Source organism: Mastacembelus armatus, chromosome 6 (genome assembly GCF_900324485.2).
Source record: "Mastacembelus armatus chromosome 6, fMasArm1.2, whole genome shotgun sequence".
Classification (NCBI taxonomy): Eukaryota; Metazoa; Chordata; class Actinopteri; order Synbranchiformes; family Mastacembelidae; genus Mastacembelus; species Mastacembelus armatus.
Genome location: NC_046638.1, coordinates 10561898 through 10586358, shown reverse-complemented (window position 1 = coordinate 10586358; position 24461 = coordinate 10561898). Strand labels below are relative to the sequence as shown.

The window sequence follows — 24461 nt, the reverse complement described above, 5'->3', positions numbered from 1 at the left end:
TTTACAAAGCCAGAGTTACGTGTTTGTCACAGCTGAGGAAATAATAAAATACAGTGGGGCATTTACAGTTGTGCTTTCTTCACTTAAAGTGTTACATTACATTCATGCATACATAATATACACTGACAAGGAGTATTGAGTTTGGCTGATTCTAGGCAAAATATTTTTAATGCAGTTCATAGGTTTCACTATTTAGTTACAGACAGGCAATCTGACACCCTCAGAACTCACTGTCTGTGTATTCAGATTTATGTTAATGTTGAATACCTTGTGTGTGTTTGTGTGTCTTTACAGGTAAATGAAATTGCTTTTATCAACACCCTGGAAGCTCAAAACAAGAGGCATGATGCCCTGGCCAAGTTAAATGAGTATGAGCAACGCCTGAATGAGCTGCAGGAGGACAGACAGAGGAGACAGGAGGAAAAGCAAGCCAGAGATGAGGCTGTGCAGGTGATTTTAAAAAAAAAAAAAATCAGTCCTCCATTCCAGTTAAATTTTTCTGCAAATACATTTTGTATTTACCTGCAGCTCCATTCTCTTGTACTCCTTCTTTAGGAGCGTAAACGGGTCCTGGAAGCAGAGCGGCAGGCAAGAGTGGAGGAGCTACTGATGCGGAGGAAAGAGCAGGAGGCTCGTATCGAACAACAGAGGCAGGAAAAAGAGAAAGCTAGAGAGGATGCAGCACGGGAAAGGGCCAGGTTTGTACTCCCAAATCTCTTCAGAATGTATGAAGTATGTGTGCATCGGTGGCTGCTTCTGTTTGATACAAACAGTATTTTTGATAAATTATAGACTTGTGTTAAATGCGCAGTGATTTTACACTACTTTTGTATGTCCTGACTGAAGAGACAGAGAAGAGCGTCTCGCTGCTCTTAGTGCTGCTCAACAGGAGGCCATGGAGGAGCTACAGAAGAAAATTCAGATGAAGGTAGGTTTAAACCATACCACCATACTTCTCTACTGGACACCACTCAAGGAATCCTTGATTCCCATATGACCCCTCTTTTCTGGTTTCTTCTGTAGCATGATGAGAGCAGTCGCAGGCACATGGAGCAAATCGAGCAGAGGAAGGAGAAGGCTGCTGAGCTCAGCAGTGGTCGACATGCTAACACAGACTATGCCCCCAAACTGACACCATATGAACGCAAGAAACAGTGCTCTCTGTGCGGTGTTGTGGTATGTATAATTTCTCTCCCATCACTCTTGGGACTTATTGGTGTCCATTGGTGCCTTGGGCTTATGTATACTATGTTTACTGTAACTTCCACAGCTTCTAATATCATATAGAGATAGATGTGTTTAAAAAGGTCCTCATTGCTTTCAGAAGAGGTTGACCTGTTCTCCCACCTTCTATTTAATTATTTTATTTTCATTAGCTAAAATGGGTTTGTCTGGTAGATGAACACAGTTATAGCAGAGCAGCTTTGGGCTACTCCCCTATGTTATTTATATTATTATAAAAACACGGATAGGAAGGTGATTCAGAGGATTTTTGGAAGGCGGTATATTTAAATGAGAATTTAACTGTTAATTAAATGCAAACTCTTAGAGATTTATCACTGGGTATGAAGATGCTTTTTCAAGTGCGAGGCAACAAATCCATAAGCAGACACATTTATCTCTGATAGACCGGCTTCCATGGCAACAAGGGTGGGACACCTTGAGTCTCAAAACCAGCATCAGATAAAGAGGAGGGCTGGGCATGAAAGAGGGAATCTTGTTAAAATGTTGGATGACCTTGGTGAGCATCTGACACCAGGGATCATGGATGGGTCAGCAGAAAGCACTTTATTTAATGACATTAGAAATCAACCATTATAAATACGCTTCTTTCAGACATGGGAGAACAACATTGTTAGCTGTACACCTGCCTCTTGTTGTGCAATTCAGGACAATTGCATTGTGGGGCATGCAAATTAAAAAAACTTCCTTTCCTTAGTCTTTACTTTAAATGGAGTTTCAAAATAAAGGAGCATCATGTCCTAATGAAAAGCCTGTGTTGTATAATGTCCCACGAGGCTCTGTTGACCCTTTTCTGCCTCGGTCTCCATTGTGTTGTCAGCAGTGACCTCTGACCGCTGTGTTTGTGTTTGCAGATCACCTCTGAGGTGCACCTGTTCAGTCACACCAAGGGCAAGAGACACCAACAGGCGGTGAGAGACAGTAGCAGCATCCAGGGACGGGAGCTCTCTGATGAGGAAGTGGTGCGTATCACCTACACCCTGCCAGGAACAAACATTAACTCAACCTGTCAAAGAATACCGCTCTACTGCTGCTTGTGTCATGTAAAAAAGACAAAGAGATAACAGCGATAGTCTTTTATGACATGGTCATCATTATTGTTTACGCGCACCCTTATATACTGCCACGGCTGTTGCTGCCTTTGTGAGATTACAAATGGGCCTTAAAGTGTACACAGTTAGGGTTCAGTGCTTCATTGGAGGGGTGACATCACCCCCTTGTCTCCAGGCTGTTTGTGTCATGGAGCTGCTTTCCATGGGAAGGCAGTTCGCTAATGCAAGGTAACCTCTCAGGCTGCAATATGAGATTGGCTTTTCAGCGGTGCTCATTGTGAGGCTGACAACTGTTGGTGCTATACACAGCACCTTTGGCCCCAGCAGCTCCTTCATTCAAAGCTTTTTTCAGTGGGGAATAATTGATACCCCCCTCCTTCTTTTCATCTAAATCATTTCCTTTCCAAATGCAAGTCATTTTTTTTCAGTTTGACAGTATGATAAACAAGGCAATGGAGAAAAGCACTTCACCCAATATAGCACTATAAACAGGGCATATATGTGCACTACCACGAATATATTTGCAATATATCTTCCATATGATATAGTTTTACCAATAACCATAATATTTGAGGCTTTACTGTTTTCTTTGCATCTCACTGTCAATAGTAATTGTTCAGTTTAAGCCCTTACTATATTTAGCTAAATCTAAATGTTTACTTGAGCGTTTGTATTTTGTGTGTTATTATTGGATTGGGCTATTAGTCACTGTAATATCTTTAATACATAACTACTTTTTCTTATTGCAGGTTAAAGGTAATCAAATTGCCCAATAGGTTTATGTCTTGAGACTTTGTTTAGATAGACTTATGTGAGCCCTTGTTATTTCTATTATAGTTCATCTTACTGTTCACTATTTCATTGATACACTGGCAACTATTTTCCAGACTGCAGCTCCATAACTCTTCATGCAGTGAAAGACTTTTAATTAAAATGAAGATGGTTGCCTCAACTGTACAGAGGCCACTCATTAGTTTTTCTGTGGAAGCAGGCAGCAAATGACCTGTGCCTTCATATTTAGTCTTTTTTTCTCATTCTGGAAGACTTGTGGATTAAATTGAAAGTACAGAGAATATCAACAGAGCAAGATTGTGTGGGGAGGGCAAAAGATTGCAGTCACTCTTTATGACCACAAATACTCCTGTTTTAATATGATGCAGGTATTAGGGTGTCAAGAAGAAATGAGTGAACCCTTTAATTACATGCATTTATATATACATTTGTCTTAAAATTTGGTCAGATCCACATCTAAGTTAGAATTATGAACAGTGTATTATAAATAATAGCACACAAAGCATTATAATTTTTTTCCGACCATAAATAATATATCATTCAGATTTCACCATCTAGATTGAAAAAAATATGTGAACCCTTACGCTAATGACATAAACAAAAGATAACAGGAATCAGGATTTAACAAAACTGGACTGGATATTTTGAGTATATTGTTAACAGGAAGAATGCACTGATGGGAACCTTTCCTTGAGCTCTCACAAGCTTTACAACCAAAAACTGTTGATTTCCATGATGCTGGTATGCATTACAAAGTAATCTCAAAGAGTTGAGTTGGTCAGCATTTCACACTTAAACTGTCTGATTGGAGGTGGCTGAAGTAAGTCTACTACAGAATGAACAAAGAAATTCCAGTCAGAGCTCAGAAGCTGTAGAATGACTTCTGAGAGCTGTTTAATACGTTAAGTAAGTTGTGTATATTTTTCTTTTATGACCTGTTAATGCAGGTAATTACAATAGGTTCACATCCATTTTCCTGCTACTCTATTTAAGATGCATTACTTCAACTTAAAAAAAAAAACTAGTGGTTTCTTTTAGGAAAGATAGTTCTGTTCTGCTTATCTATAGTGCTTGGCAAACACATCCAGAAGAGGGTTTCCTCAAGCTGCAAAGGGTATCATAGCTGACCTCTCAAATGCACCGAATAGTCCTAAAGGTCTTGTTGTTGAAGCTGTACTGATGACAAATTGAGGACCTTGCTGAAATATCTAGACTGCCAGCTGAACCAGGCCTCTCTCTCCCCAACACTGCTTTGAGATCTGACTGTCATCTGGTTATAACAGAGAAGCTGCTGTTGAACTAGAGATCCAGTGATTTGTCTTTTTGTCTTTGTATGACCCACCCCTCCTTAAATGTCACAGACAAGATGCAGTTTAATTCAAAAAGTCATGTATACCGCTGTAGTGATGGTAACTCGTTCCAGTGTAGTATCATATCTCATCTAGTAACGAACCTGAAAGCCTATTGCTCAGGCCTTTGTAAGTGACACAAGAGTGGATGAATGTATCTCATAGAATCTGTATTTGTGTAGGCTCCCTTTTAGATCTGTGAAAGGTCCTTTTTGTCAGGAAAAGGGAGAGATGTTTAGGGTGGTATCATATTACACCCACCAGAGGCAATCTGCAGTATTGTGTTGTAGCAGTGCCCATAAGCCAGCTTCTTTGCTGCTTTGTTACACTGGTTCAGTGGTAGACACCTGTCTGTCATAAAGTCTGAATGTCTCAAACGCTCAACATTTATATCAGTTGTCTGCTACAAATAAGACATTGGATGTTATCATTGTATTTTTTTGCTGAAGGATTACTGCCTGTGTCTCAACATTTTACTCTATTTGACAGCTTAATATTTCAGGTAGCTTTTATGTTACTAGTGTGATTTTGCAAAGATGTTTTATATGTGTTTCTGAAACAATTCCATTAAGTGAGTAGCTACTGCTACAGCCTCTCAGAGAGATTGCTAAACGGCTGCCTCCAAAGTGAGGGGACAACTATGGTGGTGAGACATGACTGACCTGTAGTATCATGGAGTAGAGGGCAGAGGTGTGTGCATACAAATAAAGTCACACATACCCGTCCTGAGAAATATAATATCCTCATATGCTGTGCCCTTTTCATTTCTAAGGTTATCATCATCCCCTTTCTCCTATTTCACTCATGCTACTTTTAGGCTATGAAAAGGGTTAAAATATGCTCTCCAAGTGACTGACTAACTTACTATGTGATCAACATTAAATCTGAAATGTAAAACATTGTACCATGTTCTCTATAAGGAATTTAACGCTCCAAATCTCCCCTAAAGTGCATCATTAAGGGATCTAATTTGAGTGATGCTGTTGACATCATGAGCAAACAACTCTACAGCTGTTTTGGCACTTTGATTTAAACTTTGAGTAATCTGGACACCAAATAACTTTTACAAAATGTCTTTGTCAGTGTCTGGTGATTAATTCACTTCTGCACACTCAAGGACACCTGTTTATCTAACAAAACAAAAAAAAAAACCTATTCAGGCAGCAGGTGTACTGACAACACTTTTGAAGGGTATGGCATCCCACACACAGGGTTAGCTTCATTGCTGAATGGAAACCCTTTATCTGTGAGGCCATCCTATCCTCTAGGGTGCTGGATGACAGCATAATTGGGTAATTGGTTTCTTGCACATGCATCATGTTGTTCAAATTGGGTTACATTCCCCTGTCTCCTGGTAGAAATATCAGAATAATCTGACAGAGCTAGACAGGGAGCAACACCTCCAGGCCTTTAGCATGTCCATGGGCAGGTGGCTTTCAAAAGACTGTAGAATACTGGATGTAATTACACAATACAGTGGTGTTATAGTGAGGTGTAGCTCTACATGTCAAACAATTCATCCAGTGCTACCTTTTAAAGTAAGCAATCTTGATTTTTGGTTTCTTTCTTTCTTTTTCTTTTTTTTTTTTCTAACAAAGGTACCATTTTCTTATTTTCATTGCAATTTTGATTTGACATCACTGAATGTTTGACATCACTGAATGATATTGTTTTGTAATCTGTCTTGTACTAATAAACCTACTCTAACTGTGGGAAAACAGTTGTTTAATTATTAGTGTACAATAAACACTAGTCGTCTTAGATTACTCTTGTGTTATATCTAGTTTTCTTTTGTTATTCTACTATTTGGTTCATTTTTATTTCTTGGTGCCAAAACAACATACAAAGTTGTTTCAATAACAAGTCAGAACTATTTGAAACCTTTTCAAGCACTGATTGTAACATATTGTTTTGCTCTATTCTAGGAGCATCTTTCTTTGAAGAAATACATTGTGGATATAGTCACAGACAGCTCAGTTTCTTCTGAGAGCATCAAGGACGGAGAAGAGCGGCAAAAAGCACGGAAGAAGGCAAAAAAGCTCCGTGCTAGGATGAACTCCAGGTAACACCCATTTCTCTTTGCCTTTTCCTCTCCCTCTATACTCAGCAGAACAGAGGATAAAAGTGTGCCAGGACTTTTTTACGAGTGACAAGAAGATGAAAAGCAAAATGTTGTGTGCATCCTGGCTGTCCACAAGGTAACACTGATGAGCTTAGTTTATGACCACTTTCTGTGATTGGGAAGCAAAACTGCAAATCGATCTGTAGAGCCAAGGCTGTCACCTGTAAAGAGCTTTCCTCCAAATTACTGCCATAGCATTGCCAAATCTGAAACCTGTACAGGATGTATGTTTAAAGTATGTATGAGCCACATCTATTTTTCTTTTTCTGGAGTTATTGATTTTTAAATGAAGTATCAGACAAAATCAATAGCAATCAACAAATTGGAGGCAGAGCTGCTATGTGTCAGAACCTGGACCTGAGCTCAATCAATTTAACTGGCTGTCACAGGAGGGAGAGGAGGTGAAATAGATAATGGTGACAACACTCACTATAAAGATGTTATTGATGCAGATTATTCACAGGATATCACCTCAAGCATGATGACTATAGTATTTGATATACACTATATAGAAAGGAACAATGCATACTAAAAAGAATTTAGTGCATAAAGCAAAAATATGGCTTCTATCAACCTTATTTGATCATGATAGAACCACAAACCTCAACATAAGCCTAAGTAAACCTGTAAATAATGAGGTCATATTTTATAGTAGAGATAAGAAAGCTAAGAAGCTGACAATACCTGTCAATTTGAAATGTTTGTTATTGGAAAACAGAAAAGTGAAAGTGAATTTAAAGAGTCATTGGTATTGGTCAGGAACCATATCAAAACAGCACTGGTCTTTTTTCCCCCAATTTTATCATTAGTTTTTGCAATAGAGCGTGAACATGGAACAAAATAAACACAGTGCTAAGGCACACCATAGCAAGAACAAAAAATAAAACCTTTGTTTATGTACTACACACAATAATGTCAACTTGGTAACGGGACTGCAGCTCAAGGAGTAGAGGAAATTTGCGCAAGAATCACAGTGTTGGCAATTCAGTCACTGTTTTTTCCTGTTCGCATTGGGAAGTGTCTCTGAGCAGAACAGTGAATCCTAAATTGCCCCCAGTAGTGTGTTTACTTGAGTAAATGGAAGGCATAGTGAAGCGGTCATGACCTACTGAAATTCAAAAGTGCAATATAAATGAAGTTCATTTAGCATTTATGATATAATGGTGGGCGTGTTGACAATGTGGTCTGAAAGATATAATATAAATAAATGTTTTATACAGTTATCAAGTAATATATAATTTTGAATTTTTTTTTTAACTATGCTTTTTGATAATATTTTTGATAAATACTTGTTCATCTGCCTGTGGTCCTGCTCACATGCATTCATTTTATTAAACATTTAACATTTTTTTAGAAAGGAGGAGGAATAAGGTTGAAACACTTGTTCTATTTCAGTGCTTTATTGTCAGTGCTGCTGTTTTTGGATGTTTGAGGCTCAGCGGCACTGAAAAAGTGACAACATGATCTGTCTCTGTTCACCATCATTCTACACTAGTCCTGCTGAGACTGGCACTCAAAGGCAACAGGCTTTCAGAGGTCATAAATAAGAGACCCAGTAAACATAAAGGTGAGGTGCTTCACCACTGGGTGGAAATGAACCGTTTTATTGGAACCCTCTATGGTGTCTGTAAAATGTGAGTGGTTCTCACTGGTATTCTTTACTGGGTCATGTTTTTTTTTTTTTTTTTCTTTCTTTTCTTTTTCCCTCTCTTTTAGCAGCTTGGCTAACCTTCTATAGTAATATGTGTTTTAGGAAGGAAAATGTGCCATTAAGATTTCATATAAGTAGCCTGTCATTTAGTGTTGGATGGGTTCTGAACTTAAAAACCATCTTCCCCACTAATGCTCTAGTACAAGCTGCTATCCTGTAGCTGGTTGCATGTGGTTCTCTCAACAGTGAACAGAGTGGCCAGTGTGTTGTGTTTGTATGCAGACTTAAAATGTTGGTCTGTATACAAAGACACAACTGTATGAAATACAGTTTGGCTCCAACTCCTTTCACTCAGTTTGCAGCTTTAGATTTGGGGGAAATAAATGGATTTTAGTAAACCTTTAGGTGTCTTCATTACAATTGTAATGATGAAATGATGTGTTTTGAGTCAGATTTGAGTCTGATTGAAGCCTTAGATGAAAGATATGTTTTGCTCATATAGTGCTTTCTCCCTTATTGTTGATCTCTTTTATTTATTTCCTGAGGCCTGTTTCATGAGCCGCTCCTGACAATAATGAATTGCTCAGCAGTTGCTCCCAGTTTAACCTGTTTAGGTATAAACCTGTCAGAGATTAATACTGTAATATTATGAATGACAAACAGGGCAGATATAGTTCAGGCCCTAGTGAAAGCAAATCTTTGCCACCTATTAATCCTACTCACAGGACATATAAAATCACCATATCTACAATTAATACTAAAGAATGAGAGATTTATTGTTTGTATTTTACATTTCAATTAATTTAAAATTGAAAAATGGGTAAATATTTATTGCAACAAAAAATAATAATAGTGCTTTGTTTCTGAATTCTAGAAAATATGCCCTGGTTGAGAAGTTGGTAGGTTTTTGGTATGTCAGAAAAGTGGCTGACCTTGAAGACAAGAGATTGTAAACAGTAGATCAGGCTTTGTTTGCTCCAGGTCTGGTCTTCTGGGACAAATTCACCTGTCGTCTTCCAAGAAGTGTTTGATTCTATCAGTGTAGAGATGGGTAACCGGAAGACGCTCTATAAAACTCTGATCAATAGTTACTTATCATGTCTGGGAATGCCTGATTGACAGATACAATGCCTTGCTTTGTTACACACATGCACACACAGAGTTGAGCTTCTCAGAGTATGGCTGTTACGCCCCAGAGGTGCCAGTCCCTGAATGAGCATGACCTTTAAGGAGGTTGCACATTGAAAACACAGGTTATATTGCTTGTAACCTCTATTAGCTGTTTATTTGACAATGAGTGAAGTAAAACTGGAGCCTCACTTGTTAAAATAACACAAAGGCAGAAGAGTTTAAAGGAAGAATTAGGTCTTGGCAATATGAGTTGATGGTAGAAAAAAAATAATCGTCCCTACAGGGCCAATGTCTGATTATTTTAAGCCAGGTTACTTGGTGAATGGCTGACAGGCAAAACAAATAGACTCAGCTTGAAATTTTTCTTTTCGCACTTTCATGTGTTGTGTTTTGTACTGATAGGCTAAACACTTTTCCCTTGGATTCAAGAGACTTTTTCCTGCTTCTCCCTCTGCAGGGCAAAGGAATATGAGACCTCAATGGAGGCAAAGACACAGGTCCCTGACTCCCCATACAAGGCCAAGTACGTATTTTCTTTTTCATAATTTGAAGGTTCATATTTGTCTTCATTTTAATGTTTTACCATAATGATTATACAACTGTACAGCTAAAAGTAACCTTTACTCCTAAATAATAAATCTGTTGCTTATTTTTTCAATTATTGTATTAATCATTTGCTCTATAAAATCAGTAAATAAGTTAAAATACCTATTACAGTATTCCAAAATGCAGGATAATGAGTTGACAGTTCTATAGGATATTTGATTTAGATTGGGTTCTTGGCATTTGCTCGAAATATTGACTACAAATTGATTATCAGTAGGGTTGTAGATTAATTGAATAATTTTGATTAATTAAATACTTTTTATATGTGATTCATATTTTGTCAGACCAACAGATAATTTCAAAATTATAAAATTCAAAGAATTTCATATTTCAGAATCTGAAACATGTCTTTTTTTTTTATGTAATACTGAATTTAACAGTTGCTTCAAAATAATTTAGATTTCTGTCAATCAACTGATTATTCAGTGATTGTTTCATCTTTAATGTTGAAGACAGAGGTTGGCGAAGGTAATATGGAAATATAATTTGTAAACAGATTCATAATAACGTTTGACTCCTGTGTGTTCAGGTTGCAGCGGCTGGTGAAGGACCTATTGAAGCAGCTGCAGGGCCAGGACAGCGGCCAGTGGGCCAACAACAAAGTGTCTGGTTTGGACAGAACTCTGGGAGAGATCTCTCGCATCTTAGAGAAACAGGTAAAGCAGTAAGTGGAACATGTAGATACACTGGTCAATGTGATTGAGCACTATTTATCTTTTCATATTTTCATATTATTGATCAAATTCCTTTTATTCCGCTATAGCCCTAATGTGTATTAAAGCTATTCAAATTGGCTTTTCCCTCCCTCAGATCTCTTCTGAAATCATAATATCATGTCTGAGTGTCCTGCTTTGTTGCTTTGCTGTTGACTCAAGTCTGCAGCAGTGCAGGGTCATGCCAGCCCTTTGGCGTGTCTCTTCAGTGATGAGTTGTGTTTGGCTGTGTCTCACCCTCCCAATACAGAGTATCACTTACTCCAAACCAACTTGCCTTTGGTTATTGGCTAATGAAGACCAGATTAAATGTTTTCATTGTGCACATGGTACCAATACTGGAGCTTCCTAGTACGAGAGCAAACATTGTCTTGTGTGTGTGGCTGTGACTCAGATGTCACTGCTTCAGACAATGCTAAATTGGATTTCCAGATAAAATTCCATTGATGCACTTTATTGAACAAAGACAAGAGAAGAGAATGTTTTTAGCGATTCAGTTTTTTCTTAAACTTCTTTTAAGCTGTATAAATATATAATTGTCAGATATAACATTTAAAACTAGTCAATTTAAAACGTCTGAGTTTTTTTTTTTTTTTTTTTGTACAGTAAAACTCACATTAATTTTAGTGAGGAGGAATGAAACACCTGCCACAATGTTTATGATGAAGAGAATATACAGCCCACTTCCTGTAATGAGGCATAAATTTCATGCCAAGCTGTGGTTCGAACCATCATGTCATCCCACTGTGCATTCCTCTGGGTGTGAGGATGGCGAGATTACAGTGTCCCATTGGAGGCAAGGTGGGTGGCTGGAGAGGCTATTACTGAATTTCCCCAGGGAGCAAAAAGAAAGAGGTAATTGAGGTGGGTGGCACAGTGTGCTGTAAGGAGAGAGGAGGAGACTAGTATGATATTAGCAGCTCACAAGCTGTCACTACATGAATGCTCCTCCCCTTAGTTCCCCATAGTCCCAGTGGGAGGTCAAAGGTCAGTGGGCCACAGGAGATGTGCTCTATTCAATAGTGATGTCACGGGCGAAGAGGCAGATCAAGGCTCTGTTACTGTGCTTTGGCTTTGTCTTTTACTTCAGTTTAAAAGCACATTGTAAACCATTTTGTGAAGTTCTGCTTCACAGCTTCTTACAGAAACATCCACCCATAGCTGTTTAGCGCTGTGATTGGCCAGTGAAGAAGCCAGGAAAGCACTTTCCTCTCTAATCCTCAGACAAAGTCAAATAAATAAAGTCTCCGTCAGCATGGCTGTCTGGACCCTGAGTCACTTCAAGTCAGGACCGTTTAGATTATTTGACCTAACAAGCATCTCTCATGTCATTCGCTCACCTAGAGATTTGTTTTTCTCTCCCATATCTGATTCAGTCTCCACTTTCTCTGCTAATTCCTTAGACAACACCCGACAATTCTGCCTTGCACTGCTGTTGAGTCCCACCCCCACTCCGCACTCCTCCTATGCTTTCTCGGCTACGTCTTGTCTCTGACCTCGATGTGTTTCTCCCTCTGTGGCCTATAATGGTTTATTTTGTGAAAGACCTAATTTTTTTTCTATATGTGATTGCAAAGAGCAAGTTTCCCAATGTGCTTCTCTTTTTTTTTTTTGTGCACACTTGCCTTATTATTGACCACTTCTATTTTTATATTGCCCAAAGTGTTTACCACTGATTTCAATTAAAGCCTGTCTAGTAAAGGGCAGGTAAGGAACTGTCAGGAAAATGGTGCTGTGAGAACCAAAAACTGTGGACTGTATTTACATTTTCATTTGCCAGCTGTCACAGCCAGGTTGGGCCGACCAGTGGGATTGGTGGGAGCTGTATTGGGGGACATGGGAGAAGGTGAAGGGCACAGTGGCAGGATAACAGGGTTTTCTGCTTGGGCCTCAAGCAAACTGACAGATACAGCCCAGACCAGCAGAAAAAGTAAGCAGCATGCATTTTAGTTCAGCTTAGAAATTTTTCATCTTTATGAAAAAAATAGCTTTTTTTTTCTCCTTTTTTTTTTTTTTTAGTTCAACTTATGTCAGCAGTTACAAAAACTGATGTTGTAGCTATGTGCCAATAATTTGGATATGCCCCCAGCTTTTTTCTTTTACTTTGACCATTAAAATAAGCTTTTCAAAAGCAGAAATTCTTCATATATAATAGCTTCAAACAATAAAAAATTTTAAATTAAAATTTAAAAAATAAGAACAAAAATTACATTAATAAAATAGTTGTTACTTTAGTGCTATTACATTTCCTCTTGAACTAATCCCTCTTTTTTTCCTTCAGTGCTGGCATTTATTGAAATATCATATGATTATTTGAAAAAAGACACTTTTATTAAAAATGAAAGTCATTTATTAATTTCACATGTGACTCTGGCTAGACTTGTTCCCAAACAGTCTATTCTTTTTCCTCACCACAGCACCAATAGGCAGTGAAATGATTTTAAGCTTCTCAGTGTATTAGTTACAACTAGAGGCTGTCTGTGGTTTCTCTGGCAGGTTTTATTTTGCGCCTTTGATTAATCTTGGCTCGTTTTATAGAATAAACACAGTTTGTAGAATTATCCATTTCCCTTTTTGCCCTGCACTCACATAATGTACTAAATCATATAACATTATGTCTTGTAAACGCACAAGTTTATATTCGACCTTAAGATGTTTATTCCAGCAGCCTTGTTGTGGTTTATAGTCGACTTGGCCCACAGAGCTTTGTTTATAACTCTCAACCTTTTCTATAATACTGTATAATGATGAAATTCATGTGAGGAGAGGGTGATGTGTTACACTCTGTCTCTATCTTAGTCTTTGTTTTAGTTGAGAAGGAATCAACTCATGGCTTCAAAGCTGAAGCAAGTCCTTAATGAACTCTGCCAGTTGTTGGCCATCTGTTGGTAGGGCAGGACGACTGAGGTTGTGCCCTCCTCTCTGCTTTAATTAAAGTGTCTGGTGGGAGGCGACTACAAACTGCAATCTGGCTGGGTTGCTGACACTGTTGCAGGCATTACCAGCTGCTTTGGCCTTTCAGTCAGCTGGGGTAACAGTGATCACCCTGGACGCTAATTGATAATTAGATAAGATTGCCCCTGTTGTATAATTCAGGAGACATTCTTCCTGCATTTTCCTTGGTGACGGTCTTTTTCGTTTAGGGAGACTGGCTCATCCCATGAAAGTGTTTTGTTATACCTTCTGTTGAGTTGTAACTACTCATAGATTGATTCGAACTTAGCAAAATATCCACATTTTAGGTAGTATTCTTGTTTTAAAGGTTTAATCAAACTTAGAGTTTTGTAGGTATTTGGTCATAAACTGGTGGTTAGGGATAAATAAAGGTTTTGACCTGATGATGGCACCAGATGAAAAGTTAAGGGAATGCCAAAGTTGTTGACATTTGTCTTGAGGAAGACATTAGTATCTACCAAACTTTATACCAATCCATGTAATAGTATTCAGAGTGTCAGAGTATCCCTTTAAGTACACTGGGTGGAGGATATTGTTACTGTCTCTCAGGAATTGCTTGAATTCTTAAGACCACATTTGTTTCATTCTATTAAGTTTGTATGCAAATTCAGCTTACTGTGTACATACACTGTCACTGAAATTGCATACAAACATGATCTCTGTTAGCCTGTTTGGTTAGTTTTGTGGAAAGGATATATCATCACCACATGCTTGTTCCATTTGCTTATAAAGTCAGCTGCTTCGTACAGCACAAAGATCAACATTCACAGACCACAGAGCTGTTGTCATGCAAAACATGAAGCATGTTTTTGATGAAATGTGTCTCCTCAGAGCAATATTCTAGTGTCTTTTTGTTTTCTATGGATCATTGCATGTGTAGACCACCTAAAGATAGTATGTCAAGTAGTTTGAACTTAATCCTCTTCACCCGTATTGTTCCATCATCACCACAGATAAATCTGTCAGCAGAGCAGAAAAGGAACTGACTAGCCAGGCAAATCTTGTCTGGTTTTCACAGAAGACAGCCAGGACTGGGCAGGTCCCAGTTACCCTCTTTAATACCTTTTGATTAGCTGCTATGAAAGAGCTGCTTTTTCCCATTTAGCCTAGAAGCTTTTAGGTAGGTGTGTTGATGGGTGGGTTAGGAGAGTTAAGCCAAGCTCAGTGACTGAGACCCAATTGATTAGGCATGGAAACTGCTGGCAATGTCTGGAAAGGAGGCCATAATAAGGTCTTTTTAGAAGCACTGCTTGGGCGCTTGAGGTTGTCTTTGAGCCATTTCTCATTGTGTTGAAGACAAAGGGTATTTGGCGTGTTTATATATATATATATATATATATATATATATATATATATATATATATATATATATAGATAGATAGATAGATAGATAGATAGATAGATAGATAGATAGATAGATAGATAGATAGATAGATAGATAGATAGATAGATAGATAGATAGATATATATATATATATATATATATATATATATATATATATATATATATATATATATATATATATATATATATATATATATATATATATAGATATATATATATATATATATATATATATAGATATATATATATATATAGATATATATATATATATATAGATAGATATATATAGATAGATATATATATATAGATATATATATATAGATAGATATATATATATAGATAGATATATATATATAGATATATATAGATAGATATATATATATATATATATATAGATATATATATATAGATATATATATATATATATATGTGTGTGTGTGTTTTGTTTTTTTTGTCAAACCATAAATGATTGCTCAGTGCGTCTGCTCCGTTTCTCTACCACCGGAATCAAGGAGCTGTTACCTCAGCAGCAGGGATGAATGACAGGTGAAGAGCTTATCTGTAATTTGGTAAAGCGCTTCTCTCTCTCAATGTGTTCAGGCTTGTTGGCAACTTCCCATGTGTGGAACAAAAGCACTGTGAAGTGGTTGGATTTTAGTGCTGTCACAGCAGTGAGGAGCCTGTAACCTCATTAGGTGGAGGAATGACCTGCAGTGTAACATGGTCCTCTATGGTTGTGTGAAGAAGGCCCTCCATCACCAGCTCCCCTCCAGCTCCTTTCCTCTTTGTCGGCTCAAGCACAAACATGTTTGATAGTCAGCGCTCACTCCCAGCTTTGTACTTGTTGATTTATAAGACACTGTAGCAGCATCATCTGACCTACTGCCAATTACGCTATCATCACAGGAGGACAGGACCTAACTATTTACTGGTGTTCATAAATCCTCCACACTGGAATGATGTTGTTTTTCCACGACTAAATAAATTTGTAACATACTTTTTATGTTGTGATGGAGGAAAAAAAAGAATATAACTGTCAAACCATGGACTCAACTTGAAGTAGAAATGATTTGTCAAAATTACTTTTTTTTATATCAACTTCAGAAAATTAATTCAAATTATATTTAAAAACATGGTTTTAAAAATTGTAATTCATAGGACTGCTGCTGATTATATGTGTTTTTATTATTACAACATTATGGTGAAACATTTGGTGGTTTAGTTCAGACTGCAGGAACAAGCAGTTCTTGTACACACACACACACACACACACAATACAAGAATACTGTACTCACGTTGTATCTATATCACATAAAGTCTGTAAATACTCTACAGTAAATGGCAAACTTTTTTTGTGTATAGAAAATATGGGGTTGACACTCTTTTTAAAATGTATTGGTGTTTTATTGATTTAACAGGCTTCAACCTTAATTTCTTAGCAGTTAATGCGTTCAGTGACATTGTGTGTGTGCTGTGTCCAGTATATGGTCTGCACTTAGCTCTTTAGTCTAAAATGAAATTAAGGCAATAGGAAGAAAACAAAATAGAGCTAGTAGAGGCAAAATGGGCACACACTGAACTCTGTAAGAAAATTTTATGTGAGGCTGGATACTGCTAGTTGTAGTGCAAGGCAGTTGTAGAAAAATCTCTGAACAGAATTGCATAGCTCTTTACTGTAAACGCTGACTCAATCTTTATTACTTCAGTACAGTACATTGATTATAGTAAGAATCTAATGTTTTCTCTATTCTGTCCTGTTAGAATGATTCAGGTTCTTTAATGGCACTGTTCTTTCTTTGGTGTGGTGGCATTTTCTTAGTTTCACTTAGACCACCCTGGTGCTAACTGGGCTCGGTAGAGCACTTTCCTCCCACTGAAACTTGACTGCTGTGGGGCGGAGTCGAGTTGTGCACTTTTGAGATTAAACAGGAATACTTTAGGGATCACTTTGTTTCAAATTTCAATCCCTCGTCCCTGCAGGAGAAAGAGAGGTTCCTTCCCTGGTGAGAGCCATGTAATCCCCTGTCCAGCCGGTGCCTGGTTGTCCCCTAACTGTTCTTCTCTTTATGTGTCTGTTCTCGCCTAAACAGAACAATGCAGACCAAGTGGCTTTCCAAGTGGGCGGCGGCCTGTCGGCTCTGGAACAAATTCTGCAGGTTGTCACTGCTGCTTCCACACCCACAACAGTGCCTCGTATTCCTTTAAAGTGAGTACTGCCACCAGATTGATGTATTTACATATCACCATGCATTTTGATAAACATTAATATATAAGAGTGGAAGGTTTGCTTAGGTATTTTTATATGATTTTATGTCCAACTAGAAGCAATAAATTAATTACTATACCCTTATTATCTTGATTCCATCAAGTTTCTGTCTACAAGCTAGCAGGGTGAGCTGTCTCTTTACCTTATGATTAACACAATTTGATTTTTGAAATGTGGACTACTGTTGTTGAGCAGAGTGGTATGCTAGCCAGGAGTGAGTGTGATCATATTAAATAGATATATGTCTAAATTTAGGTTCGTTGTCATGGTTAGAACTGGTGTGGAGTGATTTTTCTTCAATTACAAAAATTACCCATTGGCTTGTGTATATGAATGATCTAAGATGAGCATCAGCTGCATTTTCTCAATGAAAATACACATTATCTTTGTTGCATTGTGCTTACAACAGCACAAGGTAACAGTGCTGAATATGGATCCAAAGTGTATTTCGAATGTTCTCAATTACTATTCTATTTTAAAAACTTCACAATGTAACAATGAAAATATCTACTATATCTGTCTCCATATTACTTGCTGCACTGTCAAAAATCTAAATGCTATAATTAATTTTGCCCAAAACCTCAGCTAGATTTTTTTGTGGGTAAATGTTAACCAGGGCCAAAAGAATAAAAATACTATTAACAGATTTTTTTTTTTTTTTTTTTTTTTTGTATTTGTTGAACATATTTACAATATCTAAACAACAGAAGCACATCTGAACAAACTATACTGTTTAATGTGGATTCAGCTGGATATTCACAAAGCCTAAGACAGCTGTTGCACTCCATCTTCCCAATGACTTCTTTTTGACTGTATCCTTTTTTTGACCTCACTGACAACACACCGCTTTATTCCCTATTTGTGATTGTTTCTGCAATTGCATAAAGTGAGTGAGCTAATCTCAGCTAACCTACTTTATCACTGTTTAAAGTTGTTCCATCTCAATAAATACTCTCAAAATGTATTAATGAATAACAGCCCTGTCCTTCTAGAAATGGAAATGCTTTCCATTTCCGTAATCAATTTGTGTTCATTCTTTTCTCTGGAAACACAAAAAGCACATGTGTCCCATCTATCATTTAGAGTGCAGAGTATTTTTGACTTGTGGGTCTGGCCTTTTGCATGGCCTGCCAGTAGATAACCTCAGAGAGGCTGCTGTACTCACTAGTGGGACACTGTAATGGACTCGAATGGCCTTGCTCTCCCATTCATTAGCATTTACTGGTCTCTGAATCTTTGCTAATGGACAAATGCTTCTTATATTTATAAGGCTTTTAAAGTACATCACATGTATATTGATTTTTTTTTTTTTTTTTTTTTTTTTTTTTGTACTCTCTTCTTCAATCATTGGAATCTGGGGGAATTTCAAGCAGACTTCTGAATTGGAAAAAAATGTTATCTTAAATGGAAAGACTTGTACAAAGTGTTTGTTTGCACATCATTGCATTATGTGTTAGCTTACATATGCACACAAACTCAGTACCTCTTTGGCTTTTAAGACTTCTTTTTGGCATGCTGTGGTAAAAGAACAGGTGATTTGGCTCATGTTTTTGGCCTTTGCAAACTAGTCCAATCAAACTGTCGAGTTAGTTATAAATAACTATGAAGGAATGATCTTTTCTCTACTTTCATGAATAAAACTTGTGTGTCAGCTAAATAGGTTTGCAGAGATATAAAGAATACAATTAACATAGACACTACAGAATTTCCAAGGCCTAAAATATTATTTTATTATTATTTTTTATTATTATTATATTATTTCTTCTTCTTCTTCTTCTTCTTCTTCTTCTTCTTCTTCTTATTATTATTATTATTATTATTACAGTGTAGTTTGTTAACAATGAAGCAACTGTGCTGCTAATACTGCTGAATCTTTGAGAACTGAGACTGGAGAACTGAACCAGAAATAAACCCCTGATGGACATACAGTAGTAATCCATGCCCACAGAAATATTTATCATGACAACATACTGTGTGTGATATGTGCTGTAGTTTAGACTGAAAAACTGGTTCTGTAGCTTGTAAAATGTACACCAATCAATTGATGTCATTTTTGTAGTCACAACTCTGTGAGCTACAGCTCTGTATGTAAACAGAAATCCAATTTATTAATTTAAGTGCAGATTTGAATAGTCACAATTTTATTCAAACCTTACTACATCTTTTTTTGTTTTGTAAGCTATGTAAAATGCAGGTGAGGTCACACTTTAACCTTGTGATGCAGCTCAGTCAGGTCAGTCAAGTCTGTAGCTGGTGTCGAGATGTAACACAAGGACACAGCCCGGCTGTCTACCTATCACTATCCATCATCTGGATGGCTGTGTGGCCTAATGGGCTGCTATACAGACGCTAGCCCTAGAGTGCGCTACATTATCTGTTTACAGTGATGCTGCCATATTGATCACCTCCTCCTACCCGATAAGCAGAGTGATTTACAAAAAAAGGCAGCTGCAGAGATGCTCTTGCCATATCTCTCCCCAGGGAGCCTGATTCCATCTTGTTACCATTACATTAATGAGCTAATTCCTCTGCGAGGCTTCGCTAATGTCCTGGTGTAACCCTGTGGTCACTGGAATGTTGAGATTAACTGGAGAGATGTAGTCTCACAAATATACAACAATTTCCCAAATATTAGCATATAGCATATGAAAATATTTCACATTATTTTATGCATTTATTTTACGAGTTAATGCTATTTGCTTTCATTAATTATTTTGCTAATAATTAATTTGTATTCCAGTAAATAGTCCAAAATTAAAAAAAAAAAAATCTACTATCATTGAAAACTACAAAAAAATCAGTAAATACTATACCATATATAAACAGTATATAATTGCTGTTATTTAGTTAGAAGCTGTTTTGTCCCAAACTGTAGATAAAATAAAAGATTGTGTTTGTATTCACTTATGGGTGTAGATGGCAAAATCTTTTTGTTTTGCTACAGTATATCATCAGTTCAACCCAAAAATCAGGTTTTTTTCCTTTTACTTTTGACTTCCAATAGGGGTCACTGGAGAGAAGAGAAGAAAAAATATTTACTTAATGCTTGTGAATGGTCTTTGTGCAAGGCTTTATCTAACTGCACAACTTTTAAAAAGCAAAATTAACTAAGGTGTTCATCCATGATATTTGGGTTGCAATAATCTAATTCAGAAGTCTCTATTATAATGTTTGGATTGTATGTTCAATTTCTATTGATTTAAATAGAAAAGCAGAACTATGAAGGTCACTTAAAAAGATGATCTCCAGAGAATGGTTTAGGACTATTTCTGCATTGCGTGTTAAGCCAATTTGTATTTCCACCTCTGTCTCACATGACCTTTTGTAGTCACTGAAATCAGACCTGGTACCTGTGGTTTCATTTCAGGATGTTTTCCACCATTTAGAAGTCTGTGCGTCTCTGTGTCTATGTGTGTGTCTGTGCGTCTCTGTGTCTATGTGTGAGTCTGTGTGTGTGTGTGTGTGTGTGTGCATGACGGACTCCTGTGCATGACACTGTGTGTCGGCTCATCGGATTTCTCCCCCTTCATACCTGGCCAGTGTGGCACGACAGCCAGAGTAGATGTCTTGGAAGCACTTAGGGTATCAGGGAGATCAACAGCAGAATCAAATTAAATGTCATTTAGATGGCAGTGAATGAAGCTATTATTTGACAGCACAAGGGAACGGATTTGCTCTTCACCTTTTGTTTTGGCTTAGGGTTCTTTTTCTTCCCCTGAACACAAATTTACCCTGTTTAAGTGGCAGGAACTCAACCTGATCTGGAAGTTGGTCAGATTTCTGCAGGAGCGCTCCAGTCAGGCTTGAATGTGCACATAGGAAACGTAGAAAGAGGGCAAGAAATGTGAGACCCGGGTGAGGAGCACAGATCTCAAGATTGATAACTCAAAGCAGTGACAAAATGCATAAAGAGCCTTTTGCATACTTGTTGGCCTAATGTCAACAGAACTGAGAGTCAGCCATTCACTATCATAAGTGTTATGATGAAAGATAAAATCCATAACTGTGTATGTCTTCTAGGCAAAAGTTGTTTATTGTTGTTTTTATTTATGCTGTAGAGTCAACCAGGCAGCAAAGTTTTGATTCTTGGATTAGTCACACTGTAAATCCTGTCTCTCAGGAGTAGTTTCTTGTATTTACTTTTTTTTTTTTTTTTCTAGACTTGTAATAAAAATTTGCTGAAAATTTAGAAATATTTTAGTATTAAGCATTTAAATGCAGGGATAGCTTTGACCCCCAGTCCCACCAAGCCTTCACCTTACATAGACCTCTTGGCCACCCAGGCAGAGCCCAAGAGGGACTGTGGAGTGCCGAGACAGGATCAGGTGTGCGCCATCCTTCTACATCTTGGCCTCATTTCTCTATGTATCCGAATAGCTTCACAGGTAAAAAGGTATTTCGTGACTGTATAAGGTTAAGCTGTTTAGTGTAGGTGTGCAGATTACATCGCTCATTATTCGCTTGTTACTTTCTTGTTCCTTCTTCTTTTTTATTGGCATCAGACCCTTACTGGTAAGTTCAGCAGTTCAAACTTGTGACAATAGCTTTTTGCTTTTATTTTAAAAGCATTGTTCTTAAATGGATCATTTTCTAGGTGGGTGGATATAGATTCTGCGGCTATGGTCATTTTGGCAACATGTGAAGCACAGTTTGTGTAGTGTAATAAGAAACCTATAATAGTGTAGGTGTAGGAATGTTGCTTGCTTAGATAGCCTGGTACACATCAGTCCTTAAAAAAAGTTTTTGTGTAACATGAGACAGGGTGGCATGGCACTTCACGAAATTGTTGTACAGAATCTTTGGCTGGAGCTGTCAGTGAGGAGTATTGAGATGAGATTCCCAGAGGGGCCAGGCTCTCAGGTGTCATTCTCATCAAGCTCAATTAGGTGGGAGGAAACCAAAGACAGATCACAGCGATGCTTTATTGTAAAAGCTGGTGTAAGGGCCTAACTCAAACAGGCCTTTGACAGGCTCCTCATTTGTTCAGAGATGACCAAAGACAAGCCTGATTAGCTGTGTTACAAAGCAATTGCATGCTAATTACATGAGCAGTTGAGTCAGTCAGATGGGAAGCCGGAGGGCCACATTTGACTTGCCAAGAATTAAGTGATTTAATTAGAATATACAAGTCAGGTCAAGGAGAGAAAATACAGCCATACTTTGAATTACATCTTTTTTTAAAACTGTTCTGTCTATTTAGTCTTCGTGATAAAATCTAACTTTTATATTTAAACACAGTCTAGGCTCATAAGTTATATATGTTCGTTTAAGTGAAAACCGGTAATATTTTGTGCTTTATGGAATTATATATAGCAGAAACAAAATAATACACTTTTTTTTTTTTAGAATGGATAAATAATGTACACAGCCTATACATAAAACTAAACCATAACTTAAATGGTGCATTAATTTTTTTTTCTTTTTTTTTAAAGTCTATTTTCTGTCACATAAACAGTAAAAGACTAAAAGAACAGGCTAAAAGACCTGTATCCAATTACAAAAAAACAGTGCAATAAAAACAATAAATGATCCATCTTTTTTTTTTTTCTTTTTTTTTCCATTAAATGGGAGAAAACTGAAACATTTCAATAGTAAGGAAGTTCTAATAATCACCTGTTTTCATATGTTAATGTGAAAATGTAATTTTGTTTGACAAACCCAAGAGTGGTGAAAGTAACGTTAAGACAAAGTCAGCAATTTACATTTGCATCTGCAGTTCACTGATCTAAACCTCCTGTAAATCTTTACAAGTAGTTCAGAGTTCAAAGTTGTTCTTTATCCCTTTGAAGGAACGAATAAATATCCCATTACACACAGTTTAAGACATGTATGGCAGCATTCCAGGGAGGACTGAAGCAATGGTGATACTACCCCACCTGTAGTTTTTTTTTTTTTTTTTCCTCTTAAGTAAAAGTCAAACAAAAATACATTTGATGAAAAGAGCTCACAGAATCTCAGTTGTCATAGGTGTAATGTCAGTGCTATCATGCTAGTCTGAAATAGACTTTAACATTAATAGTATAGCGGCCTATTGGGCCACACAGTACTGTAACAAGGCTAGTGTTATGATTGGTTTTTTTTAAAGTGTTAAGTTATTGATTTCAGGTTACCCAAAGTAAACTTAGATTTCAAATTTAAGCATAATTTAATCACACTAAATATAGTGCTTCTCACATTAACGCCACATTCTATGTTTGACAGCTTTGCGCTGCGATGTCAGTAATGAGACAAAAATGACTGATCTGCCGACTAGCAAATGAACACAGAAAGTTATTGACAGACTTGGGTCTGCCTCAGCCTAATCTATTTTCCTTTTCTATGCCAGCATGGTTTGACTGAAAACGCACAGCAGATGTGAAGGTTTCAGTAGATATCAAAATGTTTACCAGTTGAAGTAAACATGGCCTACTTTAGGCACTGGAGAGGCAGATTCCATTCTTCCAGCGAATAGATAGGACACGCCATTCCACCAATGGCTAAAATATACAGTTGTCACAAAATATTAACTGATGAAACGGGGGCGAGTGGGAGTAGCAGATACAGCAGAACGATTGGTCAGTTATCTGAAGCATTAATCTTGTCTGGAGCTTGTTTTAGAGCAGACATAGCACAGAGGCACGCTGGCTGGCTCAGCACTGGCCGCTGCTTGGCGGCTGTGAGGAGCTGCTGAGAGGAATAGTTTTATCTCTCCAGCGGAAATGCTGCACCATCTCAGCCAAGATGGGACTGCGATTGCTTTCAGCTCCTCTGAAGGTGGCTGTAGTAAGGGGAGTCTCCACATAAGTTGCTGATATGAGTGTTTTATTCCCCAAATCGGCATCCTTACCCGTGCTGTCAGTGAGATATACTTTTGACTTGTGAAGACAAACTACGCCCTTAAGGAACCACAAATAGAGAAGAGTATGTTTGGTTTCCTGATGACTGCAGATAATCTTGTCAGTACCCAGACCTACTCATTCATAACCCAGTAGTGCTGTTTTTAAATGAATTGCATGGGGAGTAGCACTTTGCCTTCAGGTGTATTTTGTTTTTGCTTTTTTAAAATTTTTTCAAACTTATGATTTATAATAGTTTATCATCTTTCCGTGTTAGATCTCTCTGTGCTGCTATAAATACCTACTATCTGGCATGTTCCCGCTGCCCCCTCAACTGCTCCTATGTGCTGTTCAGCAATAAAATAGCACTCCTCATGGACCTGCTGCTACATCAACTAACAGTAAGTCTATGCATCCTGGAC

At 37.5% G+C, this 24461-nt stretch overlaps 1 protein-coding gene across 3 annotated transcripts in view; it reads left to right on the top strand.

Moving 5' to 3' along the window:
- Window positions 1-24461, top strand: part of scaper (S-phase cyclin A-associated protein in the ER) — a 52885-nt gene that overhangs the window by 13760 nt on the left and 14664 nt on the right. For all 3 annotated transcript variants that reach the window (XM_026312511.1, XM_026312507.1, XM_026312510.1), the window contains 10 exons: window positions 295-450; window positions 556-698; window positions 847-928; window positions 1024-1176; window positions 2097-2204; window positions 6361-6497; window positions 9797-9862; window positions 10475-10601; window positions 17049-17164; window positions 24317-24440. In XM_026312511.1, coding sequence (XP_026168296.1) covers window positions 295-450; window positions 556-698; window positions 847-928; window positions 1024-1176; window positions 2097-2204; window positions 6361-6497; window positions 9797-9862; window positions 10475-10601; window positions 17049-17164; window positions 24317-24440 — 1212 coding nt within the window. The remainder of the gene's footprint in view (window positions 1-294; window positions 451-555; window positions 699-846; window positions 929-1023; window positions 1177-2096; window positions 2205-6360; window positions 6498-9796; window positions 9863-10474; window positions 10602-17048; window positions 17165-24316; window positions 24441-24461) is intronic.